The 24,981-nt window shown below is 35.8% G+C and overlaps 1 protein-coding gene across 4 annotated transcripts in view; it reads left to right on the top strand.

The window, feature by feature from the left end:
- ZDHHC21 (zinc finger DHHC-type palmitoyltransferase 21) overlaps positions 1-24,981 on the top strand; it is a 76,819-nt gene that overhangs the window by 17,796 nt on the left and 34,042 nt on the right. For all 4 annotated transcript variants that reach the window (XR_010945030.1, XM_067744410.1, XM_067744412.1 and 1 more), the window contains 2 exons: positions 1,714-1,825; positions 4,881-5,019. Coding sequence is in view for 3 of the 4 variants with exons in the window: in XM_067744410.1 (XP_067600511.1) it covers positions 1,714-1,825; positions 4,881-5,019 (251 nt within the window). In the remaining variant the exon portion in view is untranslated. The remainder of the gene's footprint in view (positions 1-1,713; positions 1,826-4,880; positions 5,020-24,981) is intronic.

The raw sequence follows: 24,981 nt of genomic DNA, 5'->3' as shown, positions 1-24,981 counted from the left end.
CAATAGCGAATACCCCATATTTATTTTTTAAGGGGCTGGTTTAAGAACATAAAGTTTTCATGTTGTCTTTTAATGAAAATCGGCTCATCAAAGAGAGTCTCCTTCCTGACCATATTCCTTGTAGTATGTGAATTCAAAGTTTTAACATTGGGATATTTGGGAACATCTAACATCCACTAACATCTAGAGGGGAAAAAAAAAGTGACATGCTTGTGACCTTGTATTATGCTACGAATGAAATATTTCTGTTTCACTAACAGTTAAATTATCATAGTTCAATTGTACCTAAATTAAGCTTTAATATTGTTGCTCTCTCATGTAATATGTTTTCATTAAAATAAGGATTGTAAGTAAGAAACGGAAGAGAATTTTATTTTAAAGTGAAATATTTTAAATGTAAAAGATAATTTCTCAACTTTCATATTATTGGAATGAACAGTTGATTTGATATAGCTTTTATTCATACTTTATTGATTTCTTCAGAGACATTGGTAGCAGAATGTTTTTCCAGCACTTTACTATAAAATTCCAGTATCTTGAGATTACTTCTGGCCATTAAACTAGAAATAATGGAATTAAAATAGGGTATCTTTTTAGAAAATTGAAAACTACCCACAATTCTATTACTTATATTTAGAATCTTTCATTAAAAAATTTTTTAAACTTTTCATGCTTTAGCAAGGATTTAGTTACTACCTACTGTGTGCTGGGTCACATTTTGCATATACTAATACTCACTCTGAGTATTGGAGTTAGGTTAATTTTACTATGCCCATACTTTTAGTGAGGTTAGGATATAGTTTTCCATAAGTGATATAAAGTTTAAAAATTTTTATAAAAGTAAAATTCCATTTCAAGAAATATTAAAATGATATGTTCTATATAACAATTGTCTTATCTTGGTAGATGACTGTCCCATAGAGTTTTTATGGATCTAATTAGAGCAGTTCTTAATGAAAACAAATGACATTTCCCTTTATTCCTGTAAACTTCATGTTTTTAAGCACAAAGCTTAATTGTGTGCTCTTTCACAACAGACTAGAGGAAATTGCTATTTGGTGGTAGGATAGAATTTTGTAAAGGACTCCTTTATTTCCATTAAATAGTAATCTTCTTGTAATCTTCTTCACCTCTGAAACTATTCTAGTACCTCTTAAACCCATCTGAAATCTTTTTCCAACCCTCTCTCATAAACATTCCCAAATGAGTCCATTAATATTTTAAAAAACGGTTTCGTGTGGGGAGTTTGGGAGGATGCCATCTCTGTTTTTCTTACAATATCATAACGATTGATTTTGACTTATTAATCTATGAAACCAGTACTCAGCATTATTTCTTCTTTAGAGCCTTTAGATAATAAATTTCTAGAAATTAATTTGTTTAAATATAATTCTGTTTTAATGTAATAATTTGGTTGTACTTCGGAGTTTTGTCATTAAATTTTACTTACAGCAATATGCTTAAACTCAAATATATTGTTTTCTATCTCTTAGTTTAACTATTAATAGTGTCTTATTTTTATAGTGTTTAAAATTAGAAACGTACAAAATAAAACATGCATAGAATAGAGCAGCAACATTTTTGGCAGACATTTTCACTGGACACTTAGACATATATATCGAAGAATTCCTATAAACTCTTCTAAACACTTGTTGCTAAATTTCAACATTATTCATGTGCCTTTATTAAATGGATTTTAATTTCCTCCTCTAGAAAGGGAGTTCTGGGAATTGTGTAACAAGTGTAATTTGATGAGACCAAAGCGTTCCCATCACTGCAGCCGCTGTGGCCACTGTGTTAGGAGAATGGATCATCACTGTCCATGGTAAGAAATAAGTAATTCACTTTTTGGAAAAAAAGGTAGTAAAAAATAAATCTTAGTACTTAGCAGATTTAAACAAAGGTTATATTAGAGTTACACAGTTTAAGAAAACCTTTTTAATGAAGATCCCTTTATTTGATCATATGGTTCTGTCAACTCCCAAAGTCATTTTTTCCAGAGATCCTATATTTTCTCACAAGGAGATATTTGAGCAGAAAACTAAGAATTAACATGCACCCAAATATACAAAAGAACTAAGGTGGTTTTATTAAATGAGGCAATGTATGTAAAGCATTCAGTGTAGTATCTGACATAGAAAATACTTAAATATAAATATAGTAGCTGTTATTGTTTCTAACTGTAATAAACCGTATACATCTCATTGTTTGTATTTCCCTTCCAGTTTGTTTAATTAAAGAGTAACACATTTCAGATACCCTTATACCTCATTTCACCCACTTTCAGCCTTTTTCAGTGCTATGAATTGGTAATAGGTATTAACATTACATGCTGGCTGGATGTGTAAAAAGTGGTAGTTAGCTGATTCTGCTGAACTGCCAACACTTTTGGTCAATAGGGGGCTCTCTTGTAATATTTAAAGAAAATGTTCAGTTGAGAAATAGAATTTTTGAAAACAAATGCTGTGAGAGTTCTTCATTGTATCTCATTTCAAAGCTGTCACAAAAATCTGTGAAAAAGATATTGTATTTAATTCTGCTTTCCTAGCATGGGATCTCTGTATAAATATTTAAACTGGTATGGTGTAGCACTTTATAAATATATCTATATACATATATATTTATGTTTGTACACACATACATGCATATATGCAAAGTTAGCTACATAATAATCTTCTTAAGTTTATAATTGCATTTATCTAAGGTTGACTCAGGGTAGAGTTTAGCTTTGCCTAGTAATGCTAATCAATTTAGAGTTTCCCTTGTTTTTGATAACACAAGTTATTATTAGCAAGCTTTTAGTAAGAATTTGGTTTTCACTATAAACTGATTGTTTAAATACAAGGTAATTTCCTGAGATTAAGAAAAAGTAAAAGCACTTTGTTACTATGTAAAAAAGTTGAAAATTCCATCAACAGGATAGTTTAGTATATAACATACAGTTGGTGTTGAAAAAATGTGCCTTGACTTTAAACAGATCAATTCTCAAGTGATTTTACAAACCTCAGTGTTCTGTTTACAGTTGCAATAGTAGTAGATTTTTTAAAGCTATGTAAAACATGTATTCAGGTAAGGGATAATCACACTTAAAAACTCAATTTTATACACTTTTTAGAGTAATATTTCTGATTAAAAGTATAATAAATGTTCAGGATAGTTGGTTGGATATTGATACCTCCTTTTAAGTGAATGCAATAGCTTAAGCTGAAAAAATAATCAACTAGGAACTGTTTTGGTACTATATAGATGAGTGATTTTATTTATTGATTTATTTTCAAGGAATAAAGATTGACTTGGTGACAAAATAAAGTGCTGTTTAACCAAAATTCTAAGATTGGGGTGAGCTCTCTGTTCCTAGGCCTTGTGCCTCCATAGTTTTTGTCACCTTCTCAGAACACTGGTGGGAAGAAGAGTGAAAGTACAAAGAGCTGGAGCATAGGAAGGGAGGGTAGACCAGGGGGCCTGAGTAGATTTAGGGATTTATGTGATTGAATTCCCTAATAGAGCAGTGCTGAGATATTCAGAGAGTGAGGGAAATGTACAGTATAACTAGAAGCAAGGAGAATTTTTGATTTTTTTCAGAAACTGCATTATCTTAGCTGCTTAACAGCTTTGGATTTGGAGGTCAGTTCTCTGATGACCTCAAGGTTTACTCTATTTTTGGCTCTAATCACTCCTTCCAAGGAACTTGCTATCAAAAGAACTCTTACATGTAGATTATCTTAGTGTTTCTTAAAGTTCTGTGCTTAAGAAGAGCGCCATGATCATAGCAGTTATTTCTCAAATTTTGGGGGGACAGAAAGGAATGGGGCAAGTATAAGTCATCTTTCAAGCAACAGCTATTGAAGAGTATTTTTGAGTGCATACAGAAGCACCCTTCTCTGGTAGCCCTGCCTGCAGATAACAAAACACAGGAAGTTTTCTTGTTTACAAAGCGTGCACTCTTTAGTCTAAGAAATGCCTCTTCCAGGTTTTCGGTTCAGTTATATATCTGATTTTAAAAAACAGACAACACACCTTTAAAACAACAATTTAAGTTAGGAATTTGACCTTATTTATTTATTTTTTCAAACAGTGGCAGTGTAATGCTATATTGAAATGAAAACATTTGTGAAAGGTAATTTGTAGTTTTGAACTAGGGTTTTCTGCTGGAATTGTAAAATATTTTGAAAATTTAGGTACAATAAATAACCTTGGAACAATAATATGGTCAGCTTGCATTAATCTTGAATATTTTGGGATTATGACATTAATCCTTTTTCCTAGTTGTGGTTCAATGTTGTATTGGTGAAAATGTAGCTCTAAGAATTTGTAAATACTTTTGGATATGTGTTTATTTTCAGGAACCAAGGTTAGATTTTAAAAGTAAGAAAAATTGTGAATGCTTAGCAGTATCTCAGAGTGGCAGGTTTAAGTTATTTTACTTCACATCATTCAAATTGGTCTGCACAGCTAGAATGCTGCGGTGGAAGAGCAGTATACAGAAGAGGGTTCTTGTTCTCTTGACCACTGTCTCTCCTAACTGTACATCCTCTGGCAATTGTCTTAACTCCTTTGTTCCTTTTTTGTATCAGTGAAGCAAGGAGGCTGCCATCTGTTCTTCCCTGCCTCACTGGGTTGTTGTTGAGTTGAAGGGGAATCATATACAGGACTTCTTTAAAAAGTAGAATGTGCTTTACAAATGTGAAGTGGCATATTTGTGTCATGTCTTATGTACTCTTTGCTTTTAGGTTTGAGTGACTTTAGCTTATCTCTGTGAAGTAAAGCACATATGAAGTTTGTGCTTTATGTGAAGTTTGTGTGTGTTTGCGTCTAGTTTTACCGTCCTAAAATTAACATTAAAGTTTGAAATAATTTTTCTTTTTCCTTTTTTTCTTCAGGATTAACAATTGTGTTGGTGAAGATAATCACTGGCTTTTTCTGCAGTTGTGTTTCTACACTGAACTTCTTACTTGCTACGCACTGATGTTTTCTTTCTGCCACTATTATTACTTTCTTCCACTAAAAAAGCATAACTTGGTAAGAAATGTTTATATCAACTAATGTTAGAGCAACTATATTATACAGTTATTAACATGTGGTGCTTTTAAGTGCAGAAAACTGAAAACAAAAACAACAAACATAAACCCTCAAATTGGTGCATTTTAAAATATATTGGAATTGAGAAAGTGGACCCTGTTCTGATATTGCCTTTTAACCACATCTATTTATGATTATTTATTAGTGTTGAGTTCTTTAAAAAGTGACATATTAGATCTCTTAATAATATATTGGTTTAAAAATATCTACAGTAATGAAAAACAAAGTGAAAATGTTAGCTTCTTGTTTCTTCTCAGGAATAAAAATAGACTTGTTTAATTCTTAAAGGTTCTCAAAGGAACATTAAGTTCTTGAGAGAAAGGACAAGACGAATTTGCAGGATGCCCTAAAAAGTTATTACATACACCGTTTGAGGCATTGCTTTTTCCATTTTATAGAGGAACTACAATAGATGTTAACAAGATTTGCCCAGAATGGTGGTGTTAGTGGTGGCGGTGGTAATAGCATCACCTAGGAATGTTAAGGCTTGACTGTATATCAACACTATGCTATGGGCGTGTGATTTTAATTCTCACGTTAATGCTCACTACAGCCACATGAGGTGGGTACGATTTTCCACCATTTTATAGATGGAAACAGACTAATAGAGTTTGAATAAATAGTTACTGAAGATGCAAAGCTAGGGAAGTGATTATTAAACTGGTTTTAGTTGTAGAGCTGGGATTTGAACCTGATTTTGTGTTTTCTGAATCATATCTTGTGTGCTTTGTGTGTAGAACTGGTATTTGAGCCTGATCCTATGTGTCATTTGGACTTAGATTGTGTTTTTAAAATGCCCTCTGTGTGTGTGTGTGTGTGTGTGTGTGTGTGTGTGTGTTTTGTGTGTGGGAGAGAGAGACAGACAGAGAGAGTATGAGCAAGGGTGCGTGTGAGAAACCGGTAGGGAAGAGAGAGGGAAGAAGGAATAGATTCCCTGATGGAGAAGGGTGTTTTCTTTCCTATTTATATCATTTTATACTGTTTAAATCTTTTTTTATTAAAAATAACAAGTTCGGTGGTGGTACATACAATTAAATTTTGTAATAAGAGAGCAATTGAGAGAAGGTCTTTAAGTTCTGCGTATTTAGATCTTTTTTATACACATGGTCATTTTGTTTAATTAAAAGAAGATATTTACTATTGTTGCTTAGTTGCATATATTAGTGGGGCCTTGTGGTAATTCTCCTTATTAAATACAGAGTGAGCAATTAAAAACTAATAACTGAAAAAAGTTCAAAAGGGAGAACTGTAAATATAGGTGTTTGACATCATCACACTGAGACTTTAGTGCATGCTAGTACTGTGGTTTTAGAAACGTTTTATTTATAGATGAATTTTTTTTTTATGCTTTCTCATATTTTAATTTTACTTTCTAGTAAGACCAGGTACAAAAGAATGGTCACCCAAAACATCCAGATCAAAAGCTCTAATGCAATAGCAGCTAATATTTAGGGAGTCGTTAGGGTCGACAAGGTACTTTTTCTGCACGTGTTATTTCTTTTAATTCCCACAACAACTGTGTGAGGTGACCTAGCCATGAGCGTGACTTTAAAGCCAAACTCCTTGGGTTTGAATCTCAATTATAGGTTAATTTCTGATATAATTGGCATTGTAGTTAAAATATGTAAAAGGTTATACGTATTCTCCCAAGAGTAACCTGTTTCAAGTAGATTGAGCCTAATAAGAAAAGCATTAAAATAAAAATTTCCCAGTAAGATTAAGGTCAGAATGTTTTAAAAACTGAGAGAGAGGTAAAATTTAGTGGTATTAATGAAAAGCGACTAGAGCTTCTCTAGGAGGGAATGCATTGTAGGATAGTGAAGGGATTGGCAAACCATGGGCGTTGGGATAAGTTTGGACCTCTGCCTGTTTTTTTTTTTTTTGTCTTCTTTTTCCTCTGCCTGTTTTTGTTAATAAAGTTTTACTTGAAACATAGCTGCTCTCATCTATTTACATATGTTTATGATTGCTTTTGTGCTGCAACAGCAGAGTTGAATAGTTGTGAGAGAGGCATATGGCCTAAAATATTAAGTATCTGGCTCCTTTATTTTTTTAATTAATTTATTTTTGGCTGCATTGGGTCTTTGTTGCTGTGCGCAGGCTCTCTCTAGTTGCAGCGAGCAGGGGCTACTCTTTGTTATGGTGCGCGGGCTTCTCATTGCGGTGGCTTCTCTCATTGCGGAGCATGGGCTCCAGGCACGCAGGCTTCAGTAGTTGTGGCACACAGGCTCATTTGCTCTGTGGCATAGGGGTTCTTCCTGGTTTGGGGCTCAAACCCGTGTCCCCTGCATTGGTAGTTGGATTCTTAACCACTGTGCCACCAGGGAAGTCCAGATTAATCCTTGTATCATTATAAATTATACCTTTTAATCTGTAGTAATTATTCTTGCCTTACAGTGTTTTTCTTTGTTATTAATTTAGCTATATCAGCTTTGTTTTGGTTAGTATTTTCATGGTATGTCTTTTTCTATCTTTTTACTTTGAACCTTTATCAGTTATGTCTTGTCAATGTGCCTTGTAGACACCAAATATTTCTTTTTTTTTAAGTTTAGTTTGATAGTCTTTGTCTTCTAATTGGAATAGTCCATTTTTATTTACTGTGACTGATATTAATCCTATCAGCTTACTATGTATTTGCTACTTGACCCATCTGTTCTTTGTTTCCATTTTTCTCCTTTTCTTACCTGCTTGGAAATTTTCAATTTAAAAAGATTTCCAATTTATCCCTTCTGATGGTGTTCCTCCTTTTACTCTTTTTAAAGTGGTTTTCCCGGAGATCAAAACATTCTTCCTTGGTTTTCTGAAGTTTAATATAAGTTGGTACTTTAAACATCGCTGTGATAGTAAATGTAGTGGCCTTAGAACCCCTCCTATCATCATTTTTGGTATTCTGGGTGCATAAAATAGATGTTGAACTAAAACTCATGACAACAAGAAGTAATTATTGTCGTTTATATATTATGTGTTATAATACATATGTTATATGAAGTCACTATTTGTTTAGAGTTACCCACATATTGATGCTTTTTCTAGTCCTTCATGTCTTCGTAAGTTTCTGAGTTTCTTTCTGGGAGTATTTTTTTTCTGCCTCTTGGTGGAAGTGTACTGGAACAGATTCTCCCAGTTTTGGTTCACCTGAAAATGTCTTTATTTCTCTTTCATTTTTGAAGGATTTATTTGCTTGGCATAGAATCATACATTTGGAGTTATTTTCAGGTTTTAAAGGATGTTATTTCCTTGTCTTCTGGTTTCCATCATTTCTGTTGTAAAGTCAGTTGTTAGTTTTATTGTTCCTCCACTGAAGTAATGTATCTTTTCTCTGACTGCTTTTATGATTTAGTTATTTATATTATTTCAGCTTTGCTGAGGCATAATTATATAATTAACATATAAATTTATAAGATACTTAAATTGTGCATTATGATAATTTGATATATGTATAACTTTGAAAGGATTTCCCCATCTAGTTAATTAACACATCCAACACTTCACATATTAATCTTTCTTTTTATGAGAACATTTAAGTTCTTCTCTCTTAGTGAATTTCAGTTGTACAGTACGGTGATAAAACAGTGGTCATCATGTTTTACATTAGAGCTTTACCTTATTCATCTTATAGCTAAAATTTGCACCCTTTTACCAACCTCTCCCTATTTCCCACAACCCCAGCCCCTGGCAACTACTTGTCTACTCTCAGTTTCTATGAGTTGAACTTTTTTTTTCTTAATTCCACAGATATGTGATACCATTTGGCTTATTTCACTTAGTATAAGGGCATCAAGGTTCATCCATGTTATCACAGATAGCAGGATTTCCTCCTTTCTCATGGCTGGATAATATTCCACTGTGTATATATACATCTTTTTTATCCATTCATCTATTGATGGACACTTAAGTTGCTTCCATATCTTGGCTATTGTGAATAATGCTGCAGTGAACATGGGAGTGCTGATATCTCTTTGATATCCTGTTTTCATTTCCTTTGGATATATACCTAGAGGTAAAATTGCTGGATCATATGGTAGTTCTATTTTTAATTTTTTGAGGGGTCTCCATACTGCTTTCCATAGTGGCTACACCAATTTCTATTCCCACCAACAGTGCAAAAGTATTTCTTTTTCTCCACAGCCTTGCCAACACTTACCGTTTATCTTTCTGGTGATAGCCATTCTAATCTAACAGGTGTGAGGTGATATCCCATTGTGGTCTTGATTTGCATTTCCCTGATGATTAGTGATGTTGAGTACCTTTTCACATACCCATTGGCCATCAATATATCTTCTTTGGAAAAATGTCTGTTCAGGTCCTCTGCCCATTTTTTAATCAATTATTATTATTTTTTTTTGCTGTTGGGTTGTATGGGTTCTTTATATATTTTGGATATTAACCCTGTATCAGAGATATGATTTGCAAATATTTTTTCGCATAACATAGGTTGCCTTTTCATTTTGTTGGTGGTTTCCTATGCTTCGCGAAGGTTTTTAGTTTGAGTTAGTCCCACTAGTTTCTTTTGCTTTGGTCACTTTGCTTTTGGTGTCAAATCAAAAAAAACATTGCCAAGACTAGCGTCAAGGAGCTTACCCAATATGCTTTCTTCCACCATTTTTATGGGTTTAGGTTTTATGTTCAAACCTTTGATTCATTTTGAGTGGTTTTTGTGTATGGTGTAAGATAGGGGTCCAGTTTCATTCTTCTGCTTGCGACTGTCCAGTTTTCCCAGGACCATTTATTGAAGGGACTGTCTTTTCCCCATTGACTCTTCTTGGCTCCTTTGTCGTAAACTAATTGACCATTTAAGAGTGGGTTTTTTTCTGGGCTGTCTATTCTGTTCCATTGATATAAGTGCCTTTTATGTCAGTATCATACTATTTTGATTACTATAGCTATGCAGTATATTTTGAAATCAAGACATGAGATGCCTCCAGCTTGGTTCTTCTTTCTTAAGATTGCTTTGGTTATTTGAGATCTTCTGTGGGTCCATTACAAATTTTAGGATTGTTCTATTTTTGTGAAAAAAATGCAGTCAAATTGTGATAGGGATTGCATTGAATCTGTAGATTGCTTGAGTAGTATGTCCATTTTAAGAATATTTAATTTTTCCAATCTATGAGCGTGGAAGAGCTTTCCATTTATTGGTGTTGTCTTCAGTTTCTTTCATCAGTGTCTTCACTGTACAGATCTTTCACCTTGTTGGTTAAATTTATTCCTAGGTATTTTATTCTTTTTGATACAATTGTAAATGGGATTGTTTTCTTAATAACTTCCTGATAGTGTATGGAAATGCAACTGATATTTGTATATTAATTTTGTATCCTGCAACTTTATGAATTTGTTTATTCTAACAGTTTTTTGGTCGAGTCTTTAGGTTTTCTATATGTAATACCATGTTATCTGCAAATAATGTCAGTTTTACTTCTTCCTTTCTAAATGGATGTCTTTTGTTTCTTTTGCTTGCCTAATTGTTTTGATATCCAGCGTTGAATATTGGTGATAAGAGTGGGCATCTTTGTCTCATTCCTCATCTTAGAGGAAAAGCTATCAGCTTTTCACTGAGTCTGATGTTTCTGTGCGTTTGTCATATATGGCCTTTATTATGTTGAAGTATGTTTCCTCCTACACCCAGTTTGTTGAGAGTTTTTATCATGAATGGATGTTGAATTTTGTCAAGGGCTTTTCTATGTCTTTTGAGATGATCATATGATATTTATCATTCAGTTTGTTAATCTGGTATATCACACTGATTGATTTGCAGATGTTGAAGTATCTTTGCATCCCTGGAATTAAATCCCACTTGATCATGATGTATGTTCCTTTTAATGTATTGTTGAATTTGGTTTGCTAATATTTTGTTGAGGATTTTCACATCTTTGTTCATCAGAGATATGGTTTTCTTTTCTTTCAGTGTTGTTGTCTGGCTTTTGTATCAGGTTAATGCTGGCCTTGTACAAAATTTTGGAAGTGTTCCTTCCTCTTCAATTTTTTTTGAAAAGTTTGAGAAGGATTAGTGTTAATTCTTTAAATGTTTGGTTGAATTCATCCATGAAGCCATTTGGTCCTGGACTTTTCACTTTTGGGGGTTTTGATTACTGATTCAATCTTCTTACTAGTAATTGGTCTGTTCAGAGTTTCTGTTTCTTCATGATTCATTGTTGGTAGGTTGTTTGTTTCTAGGAATTTATCAATTTCTTCTAGGTTGTCCAATTTCTTGGTATATAATTTTTCATAGTAGTCTCTTATGATCCTTTGTATTTGTGCAGTATCAGTTGCAATGTCTCCTCTTTCATTTCTGATTTTATTTATTTGAGTTCTCTCTCTTTTTTTTTAGTGAGTCTAGTGTATTTCGTTTATCATTTCAAAAAACTAGGTTTTAGTTTCCTTGATCTTTTCTATTGTCTTTTTAGTCTCTATTTCACTTACTTCGACTCTAATCTTTGTTTTTTCCTTCTTTCTACTTTTGGCTTATTTTGTTCCTCCTTTTCTAGATCCTTGAGATATAAAGTTAGTTTGAGATCTTTCTTTTTTCTTTTTTTTTCTTTTTTACATCTTTATTGGAGTATAATTGCTTTACAATGGTGTGTTATTTTCTGCTTTATAACAAAGTGAATCAGTTATACATATACATATGTTCCCATATCTCTTCCCTCTTGTGTCTCGCTCCCACACTCCCTATCCCACCCCTCTAGGTGGTCACAAAGCACCGAGCTGATCTCCCTGTGCTATGTGGCTGCTTCCCACTAGCTATCTATTTCACATTTGGTAGTGTATATATGTCCATGCCACTCTCTCACTTCGTCCCAGCTTCCCCTTCCCCCTCCCCATATCCTCAAGTCCATTCTCTAGTAGGTCTGTGTCTTTATTCCTGTTTTACCCTTAGGTTCTTCATGACATTTTTTTTTCTTAAATTCCATATATATGTGTTAGCATACGGTATTTGTCTTCCTCTTTCTGACTTACTTCACTCTGTATGACAGACTCTAGGACCATCCACCTCATTACAAATAGCTCAATTTCGTTTCTTTTTATGGCTGAGTAATATTCCATTGTATATATGTGCCACATCTTCTTTATCCATTCTTCTGATGATGGACACTTAGGTTGTTTCCATCTCCAGGCTATTGTAAATAGAGCTGCAATGAACATTTTGGTACATGACTCTTTTTATTTTATTTATTTATTTTTTAACATCTTTATTGGGGTATAATTGCTTTACAATAGTGTGTTAGTTTCTGCTTTATAACAAAGTGAATCAGTTTTACATATACATATGTTCCCATATCTCTTCCCTCTTGCGTCTCCCTCCCTCCCACCCTCCCTATCCCACCCCTCCAGGCGGTCACAAAGCCCCGGGCCGATGTCCCTGTGCCATGTGGCTGCATCCCACTAGCTATCTACCTTACGTTTGTTAGTGTGTATATGTCCATGACTCTCTCTCGCCCTGTCACAGCTCACCCTTCCCGCTCCCCATATCCTCAAGTCCGTTCTCCAGTAGGTCTGTGTCTTTATTCCTGTCTTACCCCTAGGTTCTTCATGACATTTTTTTCTCTTCTTAAATTCCATATATATGTGTTAGCATACGGTATTTGTCTTTTTCTTTCTGACTGACTTCACTCTGTATGACAGACTCTAGGTCTATCCACCTCATTACAAATAGCTCAATTTCGTTTCTTTTTATGGCTGAGTAATATTCCATTGTATATATGTGCCACATCTTCTTTATCCATTCATCCGATGATGGGCACTTAGGTTGTTTCCATCTCCGGGCTGTTGTAAATAGAGCTGCAATGAACATTGTGGTACATGACTCTTTTTGAATTTTGGTTTTCTCAGGGTATATGCCCAGTAGTGGGATTGCTGGGTCATATGGTAGTTCTATTTGTAGTTTTTTAAGGAACCTCCATACTGTTCTCCATAGTGGCTGAACCAATTCACATTCCCACCAGCAGTGCAAGAGGGTTCCCTTTTCTCCACACCCTCTCCAGCATTTATTGTTTCTAGATTTTTTGATGATGGCCATTCTGACTGGTGTGAGATGATATCTCATTGTAGTTTTGATTTGCATTTCTCTAATGATTAATGATGTTGAGCATTCTTTCATGTGTTTGTTGGCACTCTGTATATCTTCTTTGGAGAAATGTCTATTAGGTCTTCTGCCCATTTTTGGATTGGGTTGTTTGTTTTTTTGTTATTGAGCTGCATGAGCTGCTTATAAATTTTGGAGATTAATCCTTTGTCAGTTGCTTCCTTTGCAAATATTTTCTCCCATTCTGAGGGTTGTCTTTTGGTCTTGTTTATGGTTTCCTTGGCTGTGCAAAAGCTTTGAAGTTTCATTAGGTCCCATTTGTTTATTTTTGTATTTATTTCCATTTCTCTAGGAGGTGGGTCAAAAAGGATCTTGCTGTGATTTATGTCATAGGTTGTTCTGCCTATGTTTTCCTCTAAAAGTTTGATAGTTTCTGGCCTTACATTTAGGTCTTTAATCCATTTTGAGCTTTTTTTTGTGTATGGTGTTAGGGGGTGATCTAATCTCATACTTTTACATGTACCTGTCCAGTTTTCCCAGCACTACTTATTGAAGAGGCTGTCCTTTCTCCACTGTACATTCCTGCCTCCTTTATCAAAGGTAAGGTGACCATATGTGTGTGGGTTTATCTCTGGGCTTTCTATCCTGTTCCGTTGATCTATAGTTCTGTTTTTGTGCCAGTACCATACTGTCTTGATTACTGTAGCTTTGTAGTATAGTCTGAAGTCAGGGAGCCTGATTGCTCCAGCTCCATTTTTCGTTATCCAGATTGCTTTGGCTATTTGGGTTCTTTTGTGTTTCCATACAAATTGTGAAATTTTTTGTTCTAGTTCTGTGAAAAATGCCAGTGGTAGTTTGATAGGGATTGCACTGAATCTGTAGATTGCTTTGGGTAGTAGAGTCATTGTCACAATGTTGATTCTTCCAATCCAAGAACATGGTATATCTCTCTAACTATCTGTATCATTTTTAATTTCTTTCATCAGTGTCTTACAAGTTTCTGCATACAGGTCTTTTGTCTCCATAGGTAAGTTTATTCCTAGATATTTTATTCTTTTTGTTGCAGTGGTAAATGGCAGTGTTTCCTTGATTTCACTTTCAGATTTTTCATCATTAGTGTATAGGAATGCCAGAGATTTCTGTACATTAATTTTGTATCCTGCTACTTTACCAGATTCATTCATTAGCTCTAGTAGTATTCTGGTAGCATCTTTACGATTCTCTATGTATAGTATGTCATCTGCAAACAGTGACAGCTTTACTTCTTCTTTTCCGATTTGGAATCCTTTAATTTCCTTTTCTTCTCTGATTGCTGTGGCTAAAACTTCCAAAACTATGTTGAATAAGAGTGGGGAGAGTGGGCAACCTTGTCTTGTTCCTGATCTTAGTGGAAATGCTTTCGCTGTTTCACCATTGAGGACGATGTTGGCTGTGGGTTTGTCATGGCCTTTATTATGTTGAGGAAAGTTCCCTCTGTGCCTACTTTCTGCAGGGTTTTTATCATAAATCGGTGTTGAATTTTGTCAAAAGCTTTCTTTGCATCTTTTGAGATGATCATATGGTTTTTCTCCTTCAATTTGTTACTATGGTGTATCACGTTGATTGATTTGTATATATTGAAGAATCCTTGCATTCCTGGAATAAACCCCACTTGATCATGGTGTATGATCCTTTTAATGTGCTGTTGGATTCTGTTTGCTAGTATTTTGTTGAGGATTTTTGCATCTATGTTCATCAGTGATATTGGCCTGTAGTTTTCTTTCTTTGTGACATCCTTGTCTGGTTTTGGTATCAAGGTGATGGTGGCCTCGTAGAATGAGTTTGGGAGTGTTCCTCCCTCTGCTATATTTTGGAAGAGTTTGAGAAGGATAGGTGTTAGCTCTTCTCTAAATGTTTAATAGAATTCGCCCGTGAAGCTACGTGGTCCTGGGCTTTTGTTTTTTGGAAGATTTTTAATCACAGTTTCAATTTCAGTGCTTGTGATTGGTCTGTTCCTATTTTCTATTTTTTCCTGATTCAGTCTTGGCAGGTTGTGCATTTCTAAGAATTTGTCCATTTCTTCCAGGTTGTCCGTTTTATTGGCATAGAGTTGCTTGTAGTAATCTCTCATGATCTTTTGTATTTCTGCAGTGTCAGTTGTTACTTCTCCTTTTTCATTTCTAATTCTATTGATTTGAGTCTTTTCCCTTTTTTTCTTGATGAGTCTGGCTAATGGTTTATCAATTTTGTTTATCTTCTCAAACAACCAGCTTTTAGTTTTAGTGATCTTTGCTATTGTTTCCTTCATTTCTTTTTCATTTATTTCTGATCTGATTTTTATGATTTCTTTCCTTCTGCTAACTTTGGTGTTTCTTTGTTCTTCTTTCTCTAATTGCTTTAGGTGCAAGGTTAGGTTGTTTATTCGAGATGTTTCCTATTTCTTAAGGTAGGATTGTATTGCTATAAACTTCCCTCTTAGAACTGCTTTTGCGGCATTCCATATGTTTTGGGTCATCGTGTCTCCATTATCATTTGTTTCTAGGTATTTTTTGATTTCCTCTTTGATTTCTTCAGTGATCACTTCCTTATTAAGTAGTGTATTTTTTAGCCTCCATGTGTTTGTATTTTTTATAGATCTTTTCCTGTAATTGACATCTAGTCTGATAGCGTTGTGGTCGGAAAAGATACTTGATACAATTTCAATTTTCTTAAATTTACCAAGGCTTGATTTGTGACCCAAGATATGATCTAGCCTGGAGAATGTTCCATGAGCACTTGAGAAAAATGTGTATTCTATTGTTTTTGGATGGAATGTCCTATATATATCAATTAAGTCCATCTTGTTTAATGTATCATTTAAAGCTTGTGTTTCCTTATTTATTTTCATTTTGGATGATCTGTCCATTTGTGAAAGTGGGGTGTTAAAGTCCCCTACTATGAATATGTTACTGTCGATTTCCCCTTTTATGGCTGTTAGTATTTGCCTTATGTATTGAGGTGCTCCTATGTTGGGTGCATAAATATTTACAATTGTTATATCTTCTTCTTGGATTGATCCCTTGATCATTATGTAGTGTCCTTCTTTGTGTCTTGTAAGAGTCTTTATTTTAAAGTCTATTTTGTCTGATATGAGAATTGCTACTCCACCTTTCTTTTGGTTTCCATTTGCATGGAGTATCTTTTTCCATCCCCTTACTTTCAGTGTGTATGTGTCTCTAGGTCTGAAGTGAGTCTCTTGTAGACAGCATATATATGGGTCTTGTTTTTGTATCCATTCAGCCAATCTGTGTTTTTTGGTGGGAGCATTTAGTCCATTTACATTTAAGGTAATTATCGATATGTATGTTCCTATTCCTATTTTTGTAATTGTTTTGGGTTCGTTATTGTAGGTCTTTCCTTCTCTTGTGTTTCTTGCCTAGAGAAGTTCTTGTAGCATTTGTTGTAAAGCTGGTTTGGTGGTGCTGAACTCTCTCAGCTTTTGCTTGTCTGTAAAGGTTTTAATTTCTCCATCAAATCTGAATGAGATCCTTGCTGGGTAGAGTAATCTTGGTTGCAGGTTTTTCTCCTTCATCACTTTAAATATGTCCTGCCAGTCCCTTCTGGCTTGCAGAGTTTCTGCTGAAAGATCAGCTGTTAACCTTATGGGGATTCCCTTGTGTGTTATTTGTTGTTTTTCCCTTGCTGCTTTTAATATGTTTTCTTTGTATTTAATTTTTTTTTTTTTTTTTTTTGGTGGTACGTGAGGCTCTCACTGTTGTGGCCTCTCCTGTTGTGGAGCACAGGCTCCGGACACGCAGGTTCAGCGGCCATGGCTCACGGGCCCAGCCACTCCGAGGCATGTGGGATCTTCCCGGACCGAGGCACGAACCCGTGTCCCCTGCATCGGCAGGCGGACTCTCAACCACTGCGCCACCAGGGAAGCCCTGTATTTAATTTTTGACAGTTTGATTAATATGTGTCTTGGCATATTTCTCCTTGGATTTATCCTGTATGGGACTCTCTGTGCTTCCTCGACTTGATTGACTATTTCCTTTCCCATATTAGGGAAGTTTTCAAGTATAATCTCTTCAAATATTTTCTCAGTCCCTTTCTTTTTCTTTTCTTCTTCCTGAACCCCTATAATTAGAATGTTGGTGCGTTTAATTTTGTCCCAGAAGTCTCTGAGACTGTCCTAAGTTCTTTTCATTGTTTTTTTCTTTATTCTGCTCTGCAGTAATTATTTCCACTATTTTATCTTCCAGGTCACTTATCCGTTCTTCTGCCTCAGTTATTCTGCTATTGATCCCATATAGAGTATTTTTAATTTCATTTATTGTGTTGTTCATCATTGCTTGTTTCATCTTTAGTTCTTCTAGGTCCTGTTAAATGTTTCTTGCATTTTGTCTATTCTATTTCCAAGCTTCTGGATCATCTTTACTATCATTATTCTGAATTCTTTTTCAGGTAGACTGCCTATTTCCTCTTCATTTGTTAGGTCTGTTGGGTTTTTATCTTGCTCCTTCATCTGCTGTGTGTTTTTCAGTCTTCTCATTTTGCTTATCTTACTGTGTTTGGGGTCTCCTTTATGCAGGCTGCAGGTTCGTGGTTCCCGTTGTTTTTGGTGTCTGTCCCCAGTGGCTAAAGTTGGTTCAGTGGGTTGTGTAGGCTTCCTGGTAGAGGGTACTAGTGCCTGTGTTCTGGTGGATGAGGCTGTATCTTGTGTTTCTGGTGGGCAGGTCCACGTCTGGTGGTGTGTTTTGGGGTGTCTGTGGACTTATTATGATTTTAGGCAGCCTCTCTGCTAATGGGTGTGGTTGTGTTCCTGTCTTGCTAGTTGTTTGGCATAGGGTGTCCAGCACTGTAGCTTGCTGGTCGTTGAGTGAAGCTGGGTGCTGGTGTTGAGATGGAGATCTCTGGAAGATTTTCGCCGTTTGATATTATGTGGAGCTGGGAGGTCTCTTGTGGACCAGTGTCCTGAAGTTGGCTTTTCCACCTCAGAGGCACAGCACTGACTCCTGGCTGCAGTACCAAGAGCCTTTCATCCACATGGCTCAGAATAAAAGGGAGAAAAAGTAGAAAAAAAGAAAGAGAGGAAGGAAGGAAGGAAGAAAGGAGGGAGGGAGGAAGGAAAGAAGGAAGGAAGGAGGGAAGGAAGGAAAGAACGAAAGAAAGAAGATAAATAAAATAAAATAAAGTAAGATAAAATAAAGTTTTTAAAATAAAAAATAATTATTAAGAAAAAAAAAATTTTTAAAGAAAAAAAAAAGGACGGATAGAACCCTAGGACAAATGGTGGAAGCAAAGCTATACAGACAAAATCTCATGCAGAAGCATACACATACACACTCACAAAACTAGGAAAAGGGGAAAAAATCATAAATCTTGCTCTCAAAGTCCATCTCCTCAATTTGGGATGATTCGTTGTCTATTCATGTATTCCACAGATGCAGGGTACTTCAAGCTGATTGTGGAGATTTAATCCCCTGCTTCTGAGGCTGCTGGGAGGGATTTCCATTTCTCTTCTTTGTTCGCACAGCTCCTGAGGCTCAGCTTTGGATTTGGCCCTGCCTCTGCGTGTATGTCGCAGGAGGGCGTCTGTTCATCACCGCTCAGACGGGATGGGGTTAAAGGAGCAGCTGCTTCGGGGACTCTGGCTCACTCAGGCCGTGGGGAGGGAGGGGTACGGATGTGGGGCGAGCCTGCAGCGGCAGAGGCCGGTGTGACGTTGCACCAGCCTGAGGCGCGCCGTGCGTTCTCCCGGGGAAGTTGTGCCTGGATCACCGGACCCTGGCAGTGGCGGGCTGCACAGTCTCCCCGGAAGGGGGGTGTGGATAGTGACCTGTGCTCGCACACAGGCGTCTTGGTGGTGGCAGCAGCAGCCTTAGCGTCTCATGCCCATCTCTGGGGTCCGTGCTTTTAGCCGAGGCTCGCGCCCGTCTCTGGAGCTCCTTTAAGCAGCGCTCTTAATCACCTCTCCTCGCGCACCAGGAAACAAAGAGGTAAGAAAAAGTCTCTTGCCTCTTCGGCAGGTCCAGACTTTTCCCCGGACTCCCTCCCGGCTAGCTGTGGTGCACTAACCCCCTGCAGGCTGTGTTCACGCCGCCAACCCCAGTCTTCTCCCTGCGCTCTGCTCCGACCGATGCCCGAGCCTCAGCTCCCAGCCCCGCCCACCCCGGCGGGTGAGTAGACAAGCGTCTCGGGCTGGTGAGTGCCGGTTGGCACCGATCCTGTGTGCGGAAATCTTTCTGCTTTGCCCTCCGCACCCCCATTGCTGTGCTCTCTTCGCGGTTCCGAAGCTTCCCCCTCCACCACCCATAGTCTCCACCCGCGAAGGGGCTTCTTAGTGTGTGGAAACCTTTCCTCCTTCACAGCTCCCTCCCACTGGTGCAGGTCCTGTCCCCGTCCTTTTGTCTCTGTTTATTCTTTTTTCTTTTGTCCTACCTAGGTACGTGGGGACTTTCTTGCGTTTGGGGATGTCTGAGGTCTTCTGCCAGCGTTCAGTAGGTGTTCTGTAGGAGTTGTTCCACGTGTAGATGTATTTCTGGTGTATCTGTGGGGAGGAAGGTGATCTCCGCGTCTTACTCTTCTGCCATCTTCCCCTAGTCTCCTCTCTTTTTTCTTAATGTAGGCATTTATAGCCATGAACTTCCCTCAGAACTGTCTTTGCTGCATCTCGTAAATTTTGGTGTGTTGTATCTCCATTTTAATTTGCCTCAATATTTTTTAGTATCTGTTTTGATTTCTTCTTTGGCCCATTGGTTGTTCAGTGGTATGCTGTTTAATCTCCACATATTTTTGAATTTTCTAGTTTTCTTCTTATAACATGATTTCCAATTTCATACCATTGGGGTTGGAAAAGATGTTTGATATGATTTCAGTCTTCTTAAAATTATTAAGGTTTGTTTTGCCGCCTAATATATGATTTACCCTGGAGACTGTTTCCTGTGAACTTGAGAAGAATGTGTATTCTACTGTTGTTGGATGGAATGCTCTTTAAATGTCTGTTAAGTCCATCTGGTCTAACATGTAGTTTAAGTCTGATGTTTCCATATTGATTTTCTGTCTAGATGATCTATCCATTGTTGAAACTGAGGTACTGAAGTCCCCTACTATTATTATAATGCTGTCTAGTTCTCCCTCAGGTCTGTTAATATTTGCCTTATGTATTTATGTGCTCCTGTGTTGCATGCATCATATTTATACAAATGTTATATCCTCTTGTTGGAGTGACTCTTTATTGTTTTATATTGACCTTCTTTGTCTCTTCTTATAATCTTTGGCTTGAGGTCTATTTTGTCTGATATAAATATAGCTACCTCTGCTTTCTTTTGGTTTTCACTTGTGTGGAATATCTTTTTCCATCCCTTCACTTTCAGTCTGTGTGTCCCTAAAGCTGAAGTGAATCTCTTATAGGCCCTAGATGACTGGATCTTGGTTTTTTTTTACCCATTCAGCCATTCTTTGTCTTTTGATTATAGAATTTAGTCCTTTTATATTTAAAGTAATTATTGATAGGTATGGACTTACTGTTGCCATTTTAAAAATTGTTTTCTGGCTGTTGTGTAATTCCTTTGTTTCTTTCTTTTTCTCTTGCTTTCTTCCTTTGTTTTTTGGTGATTTTCTTTAGTGCTGTGCCTGATCTATCAATATAAGATTCACTCAGCTAGTTTCTGGACGTCATTCAAAGGGAATTGCTTCATGCTTAGTAGTAGATTCATTGTGTCTGTGGGAAGAGTTGAGTTCAGGAGCCTTCTCTCTTGCCATCTTGGCCCAGAACTCCTGTGATTTCTTTTTGTTTTTGTATTTAGCAGTTATTCTATGATGTGCTTCATTGTTGTTTTCTTTGCATTCTTCCTGTTTGAGAGTTTATATAACTTCTTAAATCTATGGCTTGATGACATTTTTAAGTTATGGACATTTCTTGGCCTGTGTCACTTCAACTGTTACTTCTGCCCAACTTTTTCTCCTGCATTCCTGGGATTCTGATTATATGCACATGACATCTCACTGCACTGCATAACTTTTGCAGTCTTTCCTGCATTTTTCCTTTTTTTCCCTCTGTGCTTCAGACTGGGTATTTCCTACTGACCCCTCTTCTGGTTTACTGCTCAACTCTTCTGCTCTGTTTAATCTACTGTCAAACCCTTCTGTTGAGGTTATTAATTCAGTTATTATATTTTTCTCAGTTATAATTTCCACTTGATATTTTTTTCATAGATCACTTCTCTGGTGAAATTCTTCATTTGTCATCTAAAGTTTTGAACATTTTAATGAAAGTTATTTTAGTATTTATGTCTGATAACTTCAGTGTTGAGATCTACTTGTGGGTCTGTTTCCGTTGACTTTTTTTCCTTCTCTCTTGTAGTTTCCAGATAGTTTGTCCTTTCTTCTGATATATCTAATAAATTTTGTTAGATACTGGGCATTTTGTATGACAAATTGTAGAAGAGCTGGTTGATTCTTTGTTTTTCAAGATACGATTTACTTCTTTTGTGGACTGTCAGTAAGAGAAGACTCATCTTGATCCAGTCAAGGATTTGTATAATAAATATTTCTAAGACTAATAACAGAATATTGGTCTTAATACAGCAGTGCTTTTGAAGATGACATTTACTGTGTTTATTGAGACTTTGTAAGGATTTATGATTTCGGGTTTTGTCTTCATAAAAACTAGTTTCAGTTTGCCCTTTCTCTTATGTCATAGCCCTTCAGGAGTTTCTCAGCTGGAAACTTCAATGTTAACAGTGGATTGTGCCTTCTCCTTTTTGTTTCCCCAGTTCTCTGGGATTGCAGAAAACTCTGAGCCTCCACTTCTACTTGACCTTTCATATGTAATGTTTATGAGGTGGCAATTACCTTTAAGTAAAAAGTACTGAGGAATGTAGGACTCACCTTAGTGCATTTCTACTCTTTCTGGGATCTTTGTCCTTTAAGTCCTGGCTAGTTTGGCTACTTCCCAGTGTCTTCAGTTAGCTGTTTATTGACCAATTAATTGGATTTTATCTGGCTTTTAGTAATGTTCTTATTGGTAGGGTTAGTCTCATACAATCTTTTCCTGCCTAGGTGTCATTGGCAGTAAGATTTTGTTTAAAAATTTCTTCCCAAGTGATTTTAATCATTGCTTCCTAACTACACAACTCCAGGAGACCACACTAATGTCATAATCTATGTAAACAATATCCTGTGGAGTTGTGCAGAACCATACGACTATAGCCATAAGGTTTGAGAACTATTGTGCTGTAGAAAATGAGACTGGTGATGGACTTGATAGTATTGGTAGAGATTAACCAGATGGAGAGATGAAGGAAGTCATTGCTGGACAAGAGAATAACAGAAAGCTTGAGGCAGTTAATTGGAAATTGGTTTTAAGGTCACATTTTTTCCTAAGATATTAAAAAACTCTATAGCAAATACTTTTAAAGCTAAATAATAGAAAATTATCCTTATAACTGGTTTTTTTGTTTGTTTTTTGGGGGTTTTTTTTAGTGATGACATTTATTACATTTTTTTTATAAAGGTAGAAAATTGCCAGTAATTTCAGTACAAAAGTCACTATTGACATTTTAAAAAATTAATGTTTTGTAGTGGAATATTCTTCAAACAATCCTGCCCCATCAGTTTTTTTCTAAGTCCTTGCCTGTCTCTCTTTCATTTTTCTCTAAAACAAACAAAGTATATCCAGGTCTTCATTTTGTGTGTAAAGTTGTTCGTAAACTTTGTTATTCTTTCCATTATATGGGATATGGTATAAAGACCCCCAGATATCCCTAATTATCTTTAGAGATTGTGTTATTGATTACTGTGCTTCTTTCTTATGGAGAAAAAGTACAATGAAAGTATGCCATGGACTTTGACTCTATATTCTGTCAGCCAGAGGAAGTGAAAGCTTTAGTCTGCATTTTTCTTTATATCCTTTCAGGTAGATAGATGGCAGCATAGTATCTTTCGTTAAGTTCTAAAACTGAGTGCTTATCTCTGGGTGGGAAAAGAAAGTGTTAAAAACTCTTACTTAGGTTTTTGTTTCTTTTCTTTTCTTTTTTAACATGAAAGTGTTTATTCACTGGACTGACTTTTAAACTTTGTGGTGATGTCGCTTAACCTGTATTTAGTAGAAAACTGGTACATTAATGATTAAGCACATGGGAAAGAAAGAGTTGAGAGAAAGCAGGCTGTTCACAAACTCTGGAAAATAAAGGGTTTGGGACCTGATTTTCTTCCATTTCTCTCTCCCCTTGGCTTTCTCTTTTCAGGGGAGTGCTTTCTCTGCTGGATTGTTTGAATTGCTTTGCAATAACCCCATTGTTTTTGAGAGTAACTTAGTGCTTTTTAGATTTCTTCTTAATCTTTACTTTTAAAATATCCACCTGTCATGGACTTTCAAGGATTTATGTGTTTTTACTATGTGAAGTTTTGAGGAAATACTTTAATATATCCTTTAGTTAGAGAAGGAGTTAATAAGAGGTAAGGAAGATAAGGAATTTATTCATCATGAATCAGTGCCCCCAAAAAGGATTTATTTTTATGCTGTAAGCATTGATTTATATCCTAAGTCTTATAAAGAAGGCCTACAAACCTGAGAAGAATTAGTATTACCATCTTCTTTGTAAATAGTAACTAAAAAAAAAACTCTAAATTCTCAGTTGATATTAAGACAAAAATTCATATTTAGAAAATTACAGAAATGTAAGTAATAGGTATCTTTCCAAATAAATGGGGATAAATAAAGCATTTTTAGTTAAAATCACAGAATCCAAAATTAATAAAGATTATAAGCTTGGAGATATTTGGAGAAGTTTTTCAAATGTTAGATGTCAAATTAGTTTGACCGTCATTTGTATTTATCATGCTGCTATAATGTTAACTTTTACTTAAAATCCTCTTGAAACTAATGTCTTCCTTAAAGTAGTTATTGGGATGAAAATCATTTTAAAGATTTCAAAACCTGTAGAGTGGGGAGTGATGTGGCATTTTAAATGAATAAAATGGATAGATATTAAATAAAATAAATTTTCTTTGGCCAAAGTCTATATTTGACTATTTTTCACATAGTTATTTTAAATGTTTATAAGCAAATGCCTGGCCGTTTGGCATATTATTAAATTACAAAAATATACTTCGTCTTATTGTATGCTAGTTGTTTACCAAAACCATTATTAGAAAATTACAGCATTTTATTGGGTTGGCCAAAAAGTTCGCTTGGGTTTTTCTCTAACATCTTATGGGATAAAACCAAAAGAACTTTTTGGCCAGCCCAATGATTAAATATGAAGGAAGGTGTTGTTATAATTAGGGAGTATACTTTCTAAAGATTATTATTTATTGATCCATGAATATTTCATTAGTCATATGTTTCAGGATTTTTATATTATTCTCAATTTGTAAGAATTGGATTAGTGGAAAATGTCAACTTATTTAAAATATCCTTGAGAGGATAAGTAGTATGGTTCCCATTGTACAGAGAAGGTACTGAGATTCAGAGAGGTCCAGTAACTTGTTTAAGCAGAGAATTATCCCACTTGGCAGAGGTGTGATTTGGGCCCATTTCTGCCTGTTCCTAAGTCAGTGTTCTTTCTATAGTATCAAGCTGCTATTTCCCTTTTTTACACTTTTCCCTGAGGATACTTTTTAGCAGTTTAAAAAATACTCAAGCATCACAAAATTTCTTCTTCAGGGACAGCTTATTGAATCTCCTGATTGGTAAATTCATACTTTGCTGTTTTCATTTTTCATTGAGGCAGTACGTTGTTAGTAGTTAATCTAATCTAAAGACTGTCAAAATACATCTTATAAAGGCATTATAGTAGGTTAAAAATATTTTTTAAATTATGTACCTGCTGATAATCACACATTGTAGGCAGTACTATCTCTACTTTCTATGTGAGAAAACAAGTTGTTTTCTTTCTTAAATAATTGGTAGCTATTAG

This window comes from Pseudorca crassidens, chromosome 7, assembly GCF_039906515.1.
Source record: "Pseudorca crassidens isolate mPseCra1 chromosome 7, mPseCra1.hap1, whole genome shotgun sequence".
NCBI classification, from domain to species: domain Eukaryota; kingdom Metazoa; phylum Chordata; class Mammalia; order Artiodactyla; family Delphinidae; genus Pseudorca; species Pseudorca crassidens.
This window is presented reverse-complemented; position numbering and strand designations above follow the sequence as displayed.